Source organism: Stegodyphus dumicola, chromosome 7 (assembly GCF_044657685.1).
Source record: "Stegodyphus dumicola isolate Sdum_Otavi_A_Nest chromosome 7, ASM4465768v1".
NCBI classification, from domain to species: Eukaryota; Metazoa; Arthropoda; class Arachnida; order Araneae; family Eresidae; genus Stegodyphus; species Stegodyphus dumicola.
The window spans coordinates 46,904,407-46,922,381 of record NC_140774.1 but is presented as its reverse complement, the minus strand read 5'-3'; the positions used below and the strand labels follow the sequence as shown (position 1 = coordinate 46,922,381).

General features: G+C 35.1%; 1 protein-coding gene across 1 annotated transcript in view; it reads left to right on the top strand.

Moving 5' to 3' along the window:
* The window catches only part of LOC118181217 (uncharacterized), a 119,616-nt gene that overhangs the window by 71,468 nt on the left and 30,173 nt on the right, over positions 1–17,975 (top strand). The window contains exons 23-25 of the mRNA XM_035350298.2: positions 4,088–4,160; positions 7,175–7,270; positions 13,711–13,869. Coding sequence (XP_035206189.2) covers positions 4,088–4,160; positions 7,175–7,270; positions 13,711–13,869 — 328 coding nt within the window. The remainder of the gene's footprint in view (positions 1–4,087; positions 4,161–7,174; positions 7,271–13,710; positions 13,870–17,975) is intronic.

Sequence of the window (17,975 nt, the reverse complement as noted above, 5' to 3'; positions counted from 1 at the left end):
TACCTAGTATCGAAATAAGGGGTGCGGATAATTAGAAACTACTGAGCATTTAGTTGATTTAAGTTCATTGCTGATCTTTTATTATTTTCAACGCATCTTCGGAATGTATTTTTATTCTTTGTCTTGTCATTTTTGATTTTTAAGGCATAACAATAGTATTTTTCTATGCATTGTACATATTCACACGTTTATATAGTATATATAAACGTCAAACTGTACAGTCGATATCGGTGGGCAGGGACGGGACGAGGGTGAGGCAGGTGAGGAACTTGCCTCAGGTGAACAAATAGAAGGGGCGCCAAATTAGCTATTCAATCCAAAATTCAGAAATTTATTTTTAAAACTTTTGACTTTTATTTTCGGAATACATCAATGAATATTAAAAGAATTTTGTGTTATAAACAATCCAGGTATAAAAAGAAAAAGAAAAATTAATATCATTAATTTATTCTCAAAAGCCATGAGCGTTCACATTAGTGTATATAATATTTTCTAACATTAAAATTTGTTATTGAAAGTAGCTTTAAGAAATTAATTACACTTTATGTAATGAATTGCATAGGCGTAGACTAAACTTTCATTGAAAATATTATACTGCCGACATTAGTTGTTCTTTCTCTCAGTTTAGTTTGACTTAAGCTCTTTACTTAGTCATAAGAAACTTGCCAAAGTCCACTAACTGAACATAGACGGGGACATAATTGCAGAGTTTAGAAATTTCGTAAAGGTCTTCTGGTATAGCATCCGAAGCATAAACAAGGGTGATATAAAATGGAATGTACCCCATATTATTAGTTACTGCACTTTTTTGTTGTTGTATAAAATTTTCCAATAAACGAGACGCATGAATAGAAGTTTTTGCCTTGTATTTCACACTCGTGTTGCGCGGGAACACAAAAGCAGCTACAAGTTTTCTGGACACAAAAGCAGCTACATACTTTTTGTTTTATATTTTTTCAATTTTAACATTATGTAAATTTCATTCAACAATAAACTTTAATTAACTTTCGTGTGACTTAAGCTTAGAACTTTAAAAAATAATTCACGATTATAATTTAGTTCAGTCCTATCCGAATTTGGAAGCAACGTTAAGAATTCTTTTAACGTTGTCAGTTACTGTAGCTAGTGGCTAAAGAAGCTTTCGCAAACTTAAAATAACAAAGAACTGTATGAGATCGTCACTAGGCCAAGAAAAACTTTCGAACATGGCCATTCTCTCTAAAGAACATGAGTTAAGCAATCAAATGGATTTTGAAAAAAATATTGAGGATTTTGTTTTTTTAAAAGCAAGAAAAATTAAATTATAAATATGCTTGGAAGGTTTATGCTATAAATATTTGAGCAGATATTTTATTTATACTATTTAATATTATTTGCCATTTTTCAAAAAGCATAAATGTAATGTTTTCCGTTTTAAAATTGTTAATCATTACATATATGTTTCACTTTGTGGAACATACAAAGTTGCAATTAAATATTACTGTAAGAGTTATTATATTTTCACTTGAAATAGTTACTTTTAATGAGCATAAAATATATATAAATATAGTTAATTTGTTCTATATGTATGATTATATGTGTTTATGTTACTGTGAAAGACCTAAATTGGAGAATGTCAACACATACCAAATATGTCGGTGAAAGACCGAATATTTGGTTATATTCTTGTACCTTCGGGCCATCACCGGTGTATGTTGACAATCACAAATATACTGTGGTGGAGGTGGAAAAGAGAAGTCGAGTTCAACAGAGGGGCGACTGTCTGTCGCCAAATCCTTTGCTCTGCAGCGACTGAAGTTATGTAGCATGTATTTGTTATATTCTCGAACACTTTTTGTCAGTCTTATGCTAGGTCTGATGTTACGCGCAACATTTTCTTAATTTTTTTTTATCCGGTACCCCAATTAATGTTGAATGGATGCTGCAGTGAATCGTGAACTTTTCCTTGAAAAGTTAAATGCATTAATTGTGAGTAAACGAGAAGACAATTGTTTTTATTTTTCAAACACATCTCTCCTCACCGGGATTAATTACTCCTTATGAAGATATGTTTGGCATTAAACCAAGAGGCATATCATCGTCTTTTTGCCTGGCGAACAAATCGCAAATATTGAAATCGGAGAACAACTCTTAAGAAATTGCTAATACTTTTGAAACCGAAGAACAGCTTGAAGGAACTGTTCATACTTTTGAAGAAAATTTGAGCAGTGGCCATACCGAAAACCATATTCCAAAGAAAAATATTGAGGAGGTCTTGCACGTCTTCGTATCAAGCCTGGACTGAACAACACGAGTTAATTTCTATAAAAAGATCGGCTACGAAAGAGAATATTTTACTGCAAGCAACGAAAATTTTACGAACCAAAAAAAATTTCTCCTGCTTAGACTGGTGACACCGTACGAATACAAGTCCCTGATGTCGACCGCGATCGTACAAATGGGTCGAAATGTGTTGCCAGTTGTTGTTGGAATAAGCCTTCCGCTTTTATAAACTAGCAAATAAAAATGACACCTTCAAGCAGCTTTATGCCTGTAAACAGTTCGTAATTTGTAAAGAAAAGTTACTTTCCAAAGATGAGATTCCTTCTCAAGTAATGTCACTGAGAGAAGCAGCTGGAGCTAATTCGAGAAGTAAAGGGCAAGGCCATACACCTTGTCACTGCAAAAGGAAGTCTTCCACAACTAAATGCAGTTGTAAAAGCAAAGGACTTTTGTGCAATTCAAAATGTCATAAAAGTTAATGTTGTTGCAATAAATAAGATTTCAATCACATAATTAAATTTTTTGTATTATTTTCTTTTCTCATTTAGAATGTATTAAGTTCAAATGTTTATTTACATGCGCTGTTACATAAGCTTTTTCATATCTTGACATATATGGTACAAATGCAAAAGTAAAAAAAAGTTCTTTATTGACTAAATTTAAAAGTAACTGCTTAAAATTTATTCAAGCACGGCTGCTGTTATTATTAAAAAGTCAAGTAATATCGAATAACCCTTCTCGCGTTAGAATCAAAAGCTACAAGTCACGCAGAGAAAACGTCTCTATAGAGTTACGAACAACTCTTCTCACCAGGGATTGGTTACTCCTCTCAGCAAGACAGGCGAAAACGTTACGTTAGCCTTGAAGTTTTATGGCGCCTGAAATACGGAGAACAAAATGCAAATCTCCGACGTATGCAACATTCACCATTAGTGCATGGTGAATGTCGACATTTCCGGCGTAAGTCAGAAATAAGGATATTTGGCAAATATTTTGGACATGCACCAAGCGTCTATGTGAATGTTGACATTCTCCAAATCTCGTTTTTTTACAGTAATATATATATGCAATAATGCATATATATATTGCGCGAGTTTGTAGAATGTTAGGTTTCCAAACATCATTTAGTATTATTTATTTATCCCCCCCAACAAATAGGTAAATAAAAAATCTTGCATTATATACAGGGGCGCACATTTACTGCTTTGCCTCAGATGGAAAAATATGTATGCACGACTGTCGGCGGGCGAGAGAATTGATGCAGCTGACATCCAGACACTAATTTATTATTATTATTAATGCTTAATGTAGACATTTCTTACTCCATTTCTCAATTTTGAGGTAGTTTTGTAATTGTAATGAAGTTAATTACTGATTTTTCTTTTTGTATTTTTTTCATGCAACTTTGATGCATAGGGGTCAGTGATGTATAATCAAGTAAGTGCCTTTGCACTAAAAAACATATACTGTATTTAAAGAGGTGTATATATATTTATAAGTATTTAATTTTTTTAATTCAAGACTATGAGTATGAATATAGTTTAACTATTATGATGAAATATTCTTAATGCTGTGCGAAGATGTATTTTTTTATAAATTATATGGCTTAAAATCTACTTTATTATGTTAAAGACTTTCAATAGAATTTCAGTTTAATAGTTTTTTTTTATTTAAAATAAATTTATATAAATTTCTGCAGATATTTTCTTTGGAAAATTGTGGTGATTTTTAAAGCTAATTTTTTTATTTTTTGACTTCTACAAAAAGTATATATTTAATAATTTTCTGAGTGGTTTTTCTAATTAATGATTTATTCTTGAATTAGGGAGGTCATGCCAGGGGCAATAACACCTTTCGGGCTGGAATACATGGCGAAGATGTTCAGCATTGCAATGCATGTACGTATGTAATTAGGTTTATTATATTAAACTTATTAACTATTACCATAATTATTCTATGTAATTAATGCTATTGTTTGAACAGCTGGAAAATAAGTAATGTTTTCAATGAGTAATTCATGGCCGATTTTAGTTAAAATAAACCAGACAAGATATATCTGTGAAAAGAAGGAGGCTTCCACGGAAGAACCTTTAAAAAAATTAATTCGCATTCGCTTCAACCATAGGGAGAATCATGCAATCTCATGCAACCAGAGTGTTTACTAGAAAGACGACCTTGAATGTACTACCAGTGTTTAGCGTCTTTCGCCATATAATTGTTGCTTAACCCTAGTATATTAATGTGGGAACTTTGTAATGCTATATTATATATTTACTATTTAACTGTTAACACAAATTTTGATCGATAAACCTTTTCTTTATTTTAAAAAAGGTGAAGATTAATTTTAGCATAAAATAAAAATTATATTTCTAAAGAGATATTCTGTTTTCTTTAAAAGTGTATACTTGTTACTTTTTAATTATAAAAAATAATTTAATTGGTATTTTTTCCTGAATGTGCATACATTTTTATTTATTAAGTACACGCATTTCACGTTTAAAAATCAGTGATTGAAGCCAGAGTATAATTTAAGTACATTGATATGCAGGAAAATTCACGAAAATGAATTGAAAAAAATTCATAAAAAATGCACAATTGGACGCAGTAAAATAATAATTTGGTCTGTAGATATGATATATGGCGCAAAGTTTCTGCAGAAAATTTCGTGTTCAATGCGTAGTATTTATTTATGTTAATAATTTTTACTCAAATATTTTTTTGAATTATATTGAGAAAATAAGCATATAGCATAATAGCTTAACGTAAAATAAAGTAAAATGAATAGAAAATAAAGAGATGATTAGCAGCATTGTGTGACCCAAAGTAAAACGAGTACTAGGCTTTCAGAAATACAGAAGCACAGCCCCTGCAGCGTGGCTATTTGTTTCACCAGTAGTGAATCGTTTATGGTGGAAATCTTTATTGCAGTGAGGGGAAATGTTCATCTTTGCTGTGCAATATATATATTCGTGTCATAGTGCAAGGATAAATTCTAGAACTTTTTCGCCGAGACATACTACTTACTTCTCATTTTTATTGCCTGTACGTGGTCGATGTCTAGCGCCAACTTTTGTGTTAATGTTTAAATACTTAACCTCTTTCTAGATGCAATTTCCTTTTTTAAATCTTAAAAAACGTTTGGTTTTAAGTGTTAGCTGAAGTTTTGTGATGATTAGGCTTTTTCGATGATTTTCTGAAGGAGTCTAATGGGAATAAAATATCGCCATAATTCTAACAGCTTCGAATACGCTGTAAGGAGAAATTAATTCACAGCTACCAGGCGAAATGTAAATTTTGTAGAGTTTCATTTTGTCGTTGTGTATTCTGAATGAGAACATATTAAGCATATAAGATAAAAGCATACTTAATTAGACAATAGTGAACATTCAAGAAAGTGCAGACTGCATCACAGAACCTTGAAAAAAATGGAGCTTTGTAATCTAAAGGGAGAATTGTTTGTAAAACTCACATATTTCGATCATAAATATTATGGGCTTTTAAACAACCAGTAGAGAGTTAGCCTAAAAGAAACAGGTAAATTAGCTTATGCTGTGGCGTGTTGGCTTTCAGGGTATCCGAATTCAACACCATGTCACTTCTTTGCATAGGGATTCATCAAAGAGCAACTTTTTATTCTTCCCTTTCCTACGCGATCTTAAAACGTGATAACTATATCTCACAAAAGAAATTGTGATTGTTGACATGGACATGCTGAGACCTGTTCGGAAAGTACTTGATTATTGTATTTAATTGTATTAATATTGGTCACGTTACAGAAGTTTTGCTCTTAAAATATATGTAACTTAGCCATTTAAACTTCAGAGTATAATATTCTACGTGTGCAACTATTTCAGTAACGATATTAAAATTCTCGTTTCTGTAAAACTTTGGAAATGTCTGTTTGTCCTTGTATTATGTTGTATTATGTATTTCACACTGAAATATTTGAGGCTTCGAGATTTAAATATAGTGTACTGACATCATAACTACCAATATGTCATGAGTCCATATTTGTAATACAGGGTTTGTTCGGGAAGTAGTTGGAATGATTTTTTCCCGCCAAAACGTGGCGATAGGGAGGGGGAGGTTACTGCGATGGTTGGGTTGTGGGGAGTCATAGCTGTCAGCGCGCCAGTCGTCTCCAAGCCTTCACGAAGTGCAGATCGAGTTTGAGGTGAGATCCTTTCAAGGTGCCTTATCACCTCCACAATAAATCGTTTTTTAGAGCAGTGTTAAGCAGTGAAAATTTGCATCAAACTGAGTAAAAAACCACGAGCGAGACACAAGACATGATCAAGACAGCTTATGGGAGTAATGCCATGGGCATAAATTGTTTCGGAAAGGAAGAGAGCAAGTCGAAGATGAGCAACGGTCAGGACGCCCTTCAACGGCAAAACGTGACCAAAACGTAGTGCGAAATCTTTTGAACTCCTACCGCCTCAGACTCAGAAAATGAGTCGCCCTCGTCCGTCCAGCAGTCGCTGGACCATGGAGGCGACATCACGACAATGCGCTGAGCCAAATCGCCTTTGCTGCCATGGACTTACTGACTATTCATGGCATCACACAGCTTCCCAGCCATCCCGTAGCCCAGATGTCGCTTCATCAGACCTCTTCCTCTTTCCACGGTTTGATCCAGGCCATTCAAGAGGCCGTAACGAGAGAGCTGAAGAGCATTCCAGTTTCTGCGTTCTAGGGAGCCTTCAGTTATTTTTAGAGTCGCTGGGAACGCTGTGTTATTGCAGAAGGAATATATTTTGAAAACTATTAAGTCAATGTCTCAAAACTGTCAATAATGTTTTTCAAAAAAATTCAGCCCTACTGCTTTCCGAACAAACCCTGTATAATAATTGAATTGCAATAATAAGTACCTATGATTTGAGGTGATCTAATTGTTACTTTTATTTTAAAGGCTGAGAAAACAGCATGGGAGGCTCCAGTTTACAGCCGATACTTTTTTTTCGGTTGGATGATGGCTTACAATCATGCAATGTTCCTTGTTACAGACGTAAGACTCAACTTTCTTTCATTCAAATTTTCCTGTTCAAATGCATATCACAATGCAAATCCTGTAATAAAATTTCATAAATTAATCTACTAAGATTATATACACTGATGAAACAAATGAAGAGTATAAGCATATTTTATCGAATCGCATGAAAAGAACTGAAGAAAAAAACCACTGCTTGTAGATAAAAATGCAAATATTGTATAACAAATACTTAAGCGTACACGTGTGTGTAGGCGGAGCCAGCAGAAAATCAGGCTGTATAAGCGCGTGGAGGGTAAGAATAATTGCGTTCGCTAGCACACCTTGGCGAATTTCTTGGTGTTATCTCGCAGCAATAGGTTAAATTCACATCGGAGCAGTAAAAATAAGTAACCACCAACGTTTAGATGATGGAATGAGGTGGCGAACTGTGGGGAGGCTAGAGGCAGGCCAATCGCAAGTCCAGATATGCAGAGAGCTTAACGGCCAGCGTTGAGTGTAGCCTATGGAAACAGTTCCAGGATACTGGATCTATTGAGAGAAAGCCTGGGCAAGGTCGTCCAAAAGCCACGACTGCCAGAGAAAATCGCTATTTGTCCTATTTAGTGAGGCGTAACAGAGGGGCTATCGCTATTTAGCGAGGCGTAACAGAGGGGCTATCGCTATTTAGCGAGGCGTAACAGGGGGGCTACGGCTTCTCAGCTCTCTCGGGACCTCTATGCAGCCACACGAACCCGTGTAACAAGGGAGACTGTTTCCAAAAGATTGAATGAGAGAGGGTTGTTTGCCAAAAGACCGGCTGTTTGCGTCCACTCACGTCTACGGACAGGAGAATACGATTAGCATGGTGCAGGCAGCATAGTGATTATAGTACGGAACAATGAGCGACCGTTCTGTTCAATAACGGGACCCGTTTTAGCCTAAACACTGATTCCCGCCGTACTTTCATATGGAAAGAGCCAGGGACCCGCTACCTACCCTCCAATGTCCGCGAAATCAACAATTATGGCGGTAGCGGTGTAATGGTCTAGCAGGCATTATGATGGAGAGCCGCACACCTCTCCACGTCTTTGACAGAGGCTCTGTGACTGGTGTGAGGTATAGGGGATATCGTCTTGAAGCCCTATGTTCGCCTTTTTCGGGATGCAGTGGGCCCCGAGTTCATCTTACAGAATGATAACGCGAGGCCACATAGAGCTCTTCTGGTCGACGAATTTCTCGAGAGTGAGGATATTCGCCGGATGGATTGGCCAGATAGATCCCTAGACCTCAATCCTATAGAGCATGTCTGAAACGCTCTGGGGGAGGGCAATTGCAACTCGCAACCCTCCTCTGAAGAAGATACAAATTCATATAATAAACTTTATCTTAAGGAACTATTATGAAGTGTTATAAATTATGACTGTTAGCCTACTATTATTATACCTATTTCTATAATTATATCTAATAGATATGATATCAATCGAAATATCGATATACTATTTATACTGTTATATTATGTGTTATATTATACTATGTACTATTTTGAATATTAATTTTATAAATAAATCGAAGTGTAGTGGGACTATACCTACATTACTTATTGTAAATATTGGGTGTCCCACTACATTTCCACCTGAACCTGAACCTGAACCCTCCTCTGAGAATGAATGAGAACTTAAAACAGCGTTGCTGAATGAGTGGGACCAATTGCAACATACACTGATAAACTGCGTTATTTCCAGTATGACATCACGCTGCGAGGCCTGTATGGCTGTAAGAGGGGACCATACCTCCTATTAACCCATTTCTTTTGTGTTTTCTGCAACCGCTGTTTCAGACCTTCAGACTCCCATGAGTATTACACACGAACATGTGTGTTTATTATAACTGCTGAATGTTTATTTTATTTGTATTATATCAGCCTATGTTCACACCAAATTTCATTAAAATCTGTCCAGTAGGTCTGGATATCGCAGATCAAATATGAAAATTCTCTTAATTTCTTAACCAGTGTATTTACTCATTCACGCAATTTAAAGGACTGCTAAAAACAGCATGTTGATAGCTAGTACATTTTGAATTCTTAAACTCATTTTAACAGTAGATTTCTCAAAGGTGTTTGCAAAAATTTGCTTTGTCATGCACGAGGAAGAAATACAGGGGTTGGACAAAAATATGGAAACACCTTTAAAAAAACATGTTTCTTTGCTTAATATGGTGTAGGAAACCCGTTGGCATCCAAAACAGCTTTCAGTCTTCTCGGAATGAATAAATACAGTTCCTGTATGTTTGCCAATGGAATATTATACCATTCTTCCTGCAAAACGATGGCAAGTTCAGATAACGATGTTGGCGGTGGATAACGAGAAAGCACTTTTCGTTCCAATGTAGACCACAAAGGTTCGATAATATTCGGGTCTGGTGACTGTGGTGGCCAGGGGAGATGGGACAACTTATCCTCGTGCTCAGAAAACCAGTCCTGAACAATGTGAGCTGTGTGAACAGGGCCTTTGTCGTCTTGGAAGACACCATCACCATCGGGGAACAAAGTTTGTACCATGGGATGAACTTGATCGGCCAAAATGTTCACATAAGTCTTGGCAGTCATGTGCCCTGACACAGTTATCATGGGGCTAGCAGAGAACCAAGATATGGCTGCCCAAACCATAACAGAACCCCCCGCCATGTTTCACTCTTGGCAACAAGCAGTCCGTATTATAGACTTGAGATGGCGTTCTCCAGACGTAAACTCGGCCAGAAGTGGGAAACAATGTGAAAGAAGACTCGTCAGACCATATTACTCGCTTCCACTGATCTATAGTCCAGGCTTTATGACTTAAACACCACCTTTTCCTGTTACGGGCTTTAGCATCACTGATGAGTGACTTCTCAATTGCAGCACGGCCAGCAATTCCCTGTTTATGAAGATCCCTTCTAATTGTTTTGGTACTCACAGGGTTCGGTAACACAGCATTCATTTCAGCAGTAACTTTTGCAGCTATGGTCTTCTTATTTTTCGTCACAATTGCCGTTAATGATCGTCTGTCACGATCACTCAGGACACACTTTCGTCCGCGCTGTGATTTAGCAGATGATGTTTTTCCGCTTTTCAAATATGCGGAATAAATCTTCGATACAGTACCTTTTGAAACACTAAACACCTCGGCTACCTTGCTTACGGAAGCACCTACCATACGTGCTCCAACAATTTGCCCACGTTCGAAGTCTGTTAACTCTGACATAATGCAATGACAACCTCACATAACAGTACTCCGACAACAACTGAACTGTTTAGCACATTTACGAAGTTGTACAGGTGGCGTCAGTAGTCAAAAACGCCAGCGCCACCTACATATTTCATTAAAATCAATCTTTCTTTTCAAACATGCATTTCACAAGATGTTTCCATATTTTTGTCCATCCACTGTATATATTAATTTTAATGTTTGACTTTACAAACTTCTATGATGTACGATATAATGTCCCGATTTTTATAAGGTCGTATTTTTTATGGCTTGTTTGGCTCAGCGTTTCCTTTGAGTTTGTTCAGCCGTTCCCTTCTCTGCAACAAAGGTATATCCGGACCTTTTTTTGTTGTGATTACATTCTCAAAAGCCATGTAACTGTAAGTACTGACTTTAAAACACATAACAAGTTTTAGGTATCCTGCCTGGTTAGCGACCCTGACTGCCGTATCGAAGGGCCCGGATTTGAATCCCGGAAAGCGCATGGATGTTTCTAAATGTAGAGTGTCTGTGTGGCATGGGAGAACTCTAAATATGCGACCAGCCGAAAGTTCTCTCAAGAGCTTAGTGATAGGGAAAGTGGAGTGGGGGGTCTTTGACTCATGCCCCTGGGTGATCTCCTTCAAAATTTGGGTCGAAACTGAGCAAAGTCGTACTGTCACCTGTATGGTGTTCAAGGCTGTTGCCAAAGATAGGCGAAACCTTGCCTCCTTGCCGCGATGAATTTTGTGGGCTTTCTCTGATATCAAGCAAGCGAGTTTAATCCCAACACAACAATAGTTTTAGGTATTTATGACACCTGCATATTGTATCAAATTATTGATTAAAATATTCAGGCAATAGGAAACAGAATAGTATCCTTAAAGATTTTTCATAACATTTAGAATAGTGAGCGCAAAAAAATTGCACAGATTCCTACCACAGCATGTACATTCATTTATAGCTAAAAACATACAGGGTGTTTATAAAGTCCCGGACCCATTTTGATGTTTAATAACTCAAATAATGAAGATATAAACAAACTTATGGCATTTATTGATTGAATAACTTATATATTTTCCTTTTCAGGTTTGAGTATCTTTACTTTTGTAAATATCGTCTGTGCGTGTGGTTAATCTCAGATAATTTCATTTTCCAATCTAAATATCTGTACTTTTCTAAATATCGTCTGCTTATTAATTGCATTTTTCTCTCTTTTGTTTTTGACATCTTTCTGACATTGTTAATCGCCATAATGTGCGCATATGGGTATCTGAAAACCCCCATGAATATCGTAAGGCACAAAGGGATTCCCCAAAGGTTAATGTGTGGTGTGGACTAATGCACAACCGAGTCATTGGGCCTTTTTTTTTTTTTTTTTTTTTTTTTTTTCAGAAAAGACGGTCTCATCAGTCGTATATTTAGACATGTTGGAAAACTTCGTATTTCCACAACTAGAAGAGCTTCAGCCACATGTCTTTTTTCAACAAGATGGTGCACCACCTTATTGGAGTACCATCGTTCGTAGTTCTTTGAATGACCATTCCACAGGAACATGGATTGGGCGAGGAGGTCCAATTCCTTGGCCACCCAGATCATCTGTTATAACGCCGCTGGAATTTTTCCTTTGGGGATTTGTAAGGTACAACGTTTACAGGAGGAGAGTGTCGAACATTGATGACCTAAAAGCCAAACTTAGAACCGCAATAGCGTCTGTGGATGCCGACATGCTTGCCGGTACCTGGCGTGAAATTGAATATCGACTTGATATTCTCCGTGTGACGAAGTGGGCACACGTGGAAGTTCATTGACAAGGGTCATAAAACTTTTGGAGTCTATCTAGCCATTTATGTTATTAATTTTAATCTATCTTTATTATTTTATGAGTTATTAAACATCAAAATCGGTCCGGGACTTTATAAACACCCTGTACTTTTCGGCGTACTGGATATCACTGCAAATAAGGATTCGTGTTCATGTTTCTAGAATATTAGACTGATAATTCGTAAATTCTAATCTCTTGGATTAGGAAAATGAAATTACACGCAACTTGAACAAAGTTGCAAACGACTTCGTATATGATTCTTATAAAGATTTTTATCTTTAATTTTTCTACGATAAATTTAATGTTTAAATACTTATTAATTCAAAAGTGTTTGAGCAAATTTATCAAGGCTTACGGATAAATTTCTCAAAGGTCGTTTACTATCCGATGATCTGATAGGTCTTCTCAGCGCACTCTGGTGGGCATCAAGATCTGTGTTGGGAACCTGTGACTTACAATTTAGCCTTTCCATTTTTAGGAGTCCGCTAACATTTTGATAATCTTACGTTAAGCTAGAGAGTTCGCGCTAATTTCTAATTCTTATATGTATTATTACCAAGAAATAAGATGACGTGCAATTTAGCCTTTCCATTTTTAGGAATCCATTAACATTTCGGTAATCTTATGTTAAGCTAGAAAGTCCTTGCTAATTTCTATATCTTATCAAGTATGGAATAATATATTTAATTTATTTTTAAAACTGACATACTATATCACTCAAATAAGTAATTTAAGAGCAATATGCCTCTGTGTTAATAATTTAGGAAGTTATTTCTTATTAATGTCTGCTATTGGTTTAATTTCTAATCCCATATAATTCATAATATGCTTAAATTATAATCTTTAGCAATATTTGCACTATCAATGTAAGTAATATTCTTCCCCAATAAAGAAAAAAATAACCAGCACTTCTACTAACGATACCAGAAACATTCAAAATCTTGAGGGAGTTAAAAACCTTTTCCCCAATAATATTTGTATTATGAAAATCCATAATATAGAATTTGTCGAACTTGCAATTTTGCAAAAAGAGAGTATTCTCACCACTCATGCAGACCAATTCCAAGGTGTTTTGGCATTACGCAATTGTTATCTGAAACATATCTGTTTTGCTGTCACGAAAATTTTGAGAATGGTGTGATCACTCAGTATTAAATTAAAAAGAATTATTATCATTTACTAACAAAATTATGATAATTCATCTTTTGTTTTCAAACCTAATATTGATTGTTTTATGACAATTATATAGACATTTTTTTGTACTGTACAAACTTTAATTTTTAAAGATTTATGAAAATTCCTCGATATAGTGTTTTGAACTTTTTTAATTATGACTGTATTTTAATTATAGGTGGCTTATTGATATTAGGAAAATTTTTACGTTTACTTCTCTCTGTTATTTATTAAAATTTATTCTCCCTGTTTAGATGTTTCGTGGCCAGAAACCTGGAAATCTACATTATTTCGCTCAAGCTACTATGCTAGCTTTTTTTGGTAGAATAATAGATGAAGAAGAAATATTTCAAGTATGCGAAGATCGGTATGGAGATACAAAACCAAAATTTTCTCCATTTTCATTACTGAGGGTAAGAAAAATATGAATTATAATAAATTCTAGTGGGAACCTTAATTTTTTTAAATTCAACACTTGTTTGGCTTTAATTTCAAATAAGAGGGGACAAATGCATTGCAATAAAAATTTACTGAGTCTGACATTTTAATATAAGTGACATGTTTTGCAAATGTATTAAATTTGTCAATATAAGTATGACACAAAGGATAATTAGTGCTTTCTGTTGAGAAAAGTAAAATGCCAAATATTAGATGAAGGGTGTAAAAAATTTTTAAATTGAAAACTGGAATTAAAAGTTGTTACAAGTTCGTTATCATCCAACAGAGACATCAAGAAAAATTTAATGAATCAGCAAGGTAACTCAAGCTGTAACGGAAAAAATTTACAGGATAAGTTTGATTCTTCCACGTGCTAGCTGTGCACCCCATGTACCATTGAACTAAAAAATGATATTCGGCTTTGATAGTTTGAGGCCTTATCGCAAATTATGATATAAGAGATGTTCTTCTCATAAACCAAAAGACTTTAATAAGGTCTGTAACCAATCCGTGCAAGCAAACATTGTATCAGGCTGACTTGTAAAGAAGACGCTTGGTAACACCATTCATTATGCATCTTATCAATTTTTACAGTAGAACCGAAATTGTATACTGAAGGTGAGGCAAAAAGCATTTTTCTCCAGTTATCGACATTGTTTGCTCCGTAGAATATTTAGGGATAGTAGTGAAGGGAATACCAGAGTAATGTAATGTAATATGAATGTGCTGTAACCCTTCTGATTGATAATAATCGGTCTTATGGTTAACGTAGCACACCCAACACAAACAAAATACAATTAAAAGACTAAAACGCGGATTAAAATAGAAATACAGTCAAAAAGCATCAAATCCAGATTTCCCAGTATTGCTAAATTGCCATTTATAAAGTTCATCAAATCCTTTGCAAATCTAAACTCTTTATTGCAGCACTAGAATTCCTTTATGTTACCATGTTTTTCCCTAACATGCTGCAATAATACGCAATCTTCGACGTAATGTTGTGCATTGTCTTTAGCACTACAAAGACTATTATTTTGTAAATTAAATCTTTTCAGGTACGCCGGCAAGCGCCCGTGTGCAGTAATTATTTGACTGTAATCAAATTCACATATCATTCTCATATTTTTAGAAACTTCAAAGTTCAAATAATCTTTCCTTTTCTCGAAATGTTCCGTTTCTCTTCCCAGCAATCATAATAGAAATGCTTGATTTTACAAGTAACAATTCTTTTTGATGCTTGAATTTCTTTCATGTATTTATTAAAATTTTACAGGATCTTTTATGTATGAAACCAAAATATTGGTGTTATCAACATCTGTTAGTGCTTCCAAACCAGATAATGAGTCTATATATATATATATATATATATATATATATATATATAATGTTGTATGATCTTAAATTCACTTAATGCGAAATCGAGTTATTCTACTACTTGCTCAATTGCTGCAAAGTAAGTTATATGTATATGTATATATATTAATACATGTTTTTACAGTCAAGTTTTCATCAATCCATTTAAGAGGAAATATGATAGCAGCCAATTTGGCTTAAAATACCGAATCGTCCGAAATAAGGTTAATAAGGTTATTAAAATACCGAAATAAGGTTCAAGTCTAATTTTGCTGTAGTCTATTTCCGTACCAAACAAATAAATCACATATGCCGGATCAATTACATTGTCATAATCCGAACCGTTAGTAAATATATCCAGTTCTCCTACGCAAAAATTTATTCTCCGATAGTTCACTGATTTTATTATATATATTCCGATATTTTCTTAATTCAGGATGCATATTGTTAATATAATACAGAGAAACATGTATTATATGCTGTAAATCGTCCGTGAGTAATGAAATCAACATTTTGGTAAATGCCAGGAATGCCATGGTATGGTTGAAGACCAGAAATAGCAGATGAGGTGGCACTTACGTATATTAAGTAAATGCATTGCATGTAACATTAGACCTTAAAGAGACAATTGGATACCTGAGCTTTAAAGCTGTGAGCTATTAAACTTAAGGAAAAAATTTCTTTTGAATGCAAAACCAGTTTACGGATTCCGTTAATAGATATCTGTTGTCCGGTTTTGTTTTCATAGACATAGCAATATTTATGCTGTTACTAAATTACGCAACAGACTACGCAATGGACTTAAAAATTTACGAATATTATTCGTACAGATTTACTTGTAAAGTTAAAAATTATAATCAACTGATTACGTTCACATTACATGAATACTCGCATTTATGTTTATAAAGTTATAAAGTTAAATTTGCTTGGTGGACATAAACTAGCTTGTTTGGGAAATTTTATTAAATCAACGCTTTTATTAAAAGCACCATTTGTGCTTGACAAGTTGTTTAGAGGTAACTTAAAGTAACGGTCAGTTTCAAAAGTTAAACTAAATCTACACAAACTGATTTAACGTAAAGTTGGCTCAAACTTGTCACGGCGTGACGATTTAAATATCGGCAGTTATAACGCAACTGCGAAGAACTGCAATCTTTTCAGAGCTAGCAAAAGCTAGTAACGTGTCCTCGGGACGTAGAAACATGCTTTGTCTTAAAATATGGAAACCTCAGTTTAGTACTCTCAAATAGTTTTCATGCTGGTAGGGAAACGGAAAAGAGAAGTGAAAGTAAAGGCTGTAATTATAAATAACTGGTTATGCAAAATAGTAATAATAATCTTACAAAGTGAACACGTAGGCAGATCACATTTCATTTACTTCAGGCAGGCTCGACAGAGGACAAATCCTGTTAGAGGGCAGACCATGGAACTGTCTGCACATAACATAAGCAAAGCGTGAACAACTCCTGGACAACCTATGTAGAATGCAGCCGCGCTTCATCTTGCTGTAGTAATACTCCAGACTTCCGGCAAGGAATATAAACACATGTAACCGTACTGTTTCACACGTATGAGCTGTCATAACTGTCAGTATGCCGCGAAATACTATTATAGTGGTTCGCTTATTGTCGGATGTCGCTTTCCCGGCCTTTAACGCCTAGTCAACTGCAAGAATTGTCATCTCTGATATAGACGTTATCTTCCTTCTTCCTTCGAGATAAATGCACTAGCGGTGCTTTTAATACTCAATCGGAGTCGAGAAGTTGCCATTATCTAAAATTGCTGTTTTACGATTGTAGTGTCATGCAGGGTGTAAAACCATGCATGATCGCACTAGATTTTGACCATTTACATACTTATTCCCACCCTAATCATCTGCACAGCTTCCCTATCTTGGCACGGTTAACTTCTATGTGCGCTAATTTCAATGGACTTGAGCGTATTTATTATTTTGATCATCGCAGCTTCAATACGCCCATAACTGATGATGGTGATCTCGACATGAATGAATTTTACAAGGCATGAAATATAAAATTCGCAATTAAAAATTTTCGGGTGGAGGACTACGTTATTCAGAATTTGATGACGCTAGGTAACGTCGAGTTTACAAGGTGTATACGTACATGCAGATTCTTCATTATGAGCCCGAAGGGGTCATAATGAAGAGAATCTCCAGAAGAGCTATTAATTTCGTTTTGGCATTTTGTGTTGATTCTTTATAAACGGCGAATCACTATAAACGAAAATCGCCCTGTATTATATTTAAAAAAAATAAATAATGAAGAATCTGCATAAATGTATGTATATTTCTCGCATTGTGATAAAACAACTGTACCTAGAGGCATCACATTTTGAATAACGTAATCTTCCACCGAATATGGGCGTCTGGAAGCCGTAATTTGAAATTTGAAATCTGTTTTATTATCGATTTCATATTTTGTTTTTGATTAACAAACTCAATGACTTCAAAACGAACAATGGCAGCACTACCGAAAAAAGAATTATCTCCAGCGCTTGAGACTGTGTATCGGAAATTCTTAAGATATGCTCATTTTAAAATTATTTTGCGATATTGCTGTAACATTGAATTTTATAGTTTAAGTGCAAAGAACATGATATTTAATAAATAAAGGTAACACGCAAAACGTTAAAAAATGTATCTTTAGGCGTAATTTAAAATCCGAAAATTTTCAGATTTTTTATAATTTTTTTTTTAATTCAAAGGGGC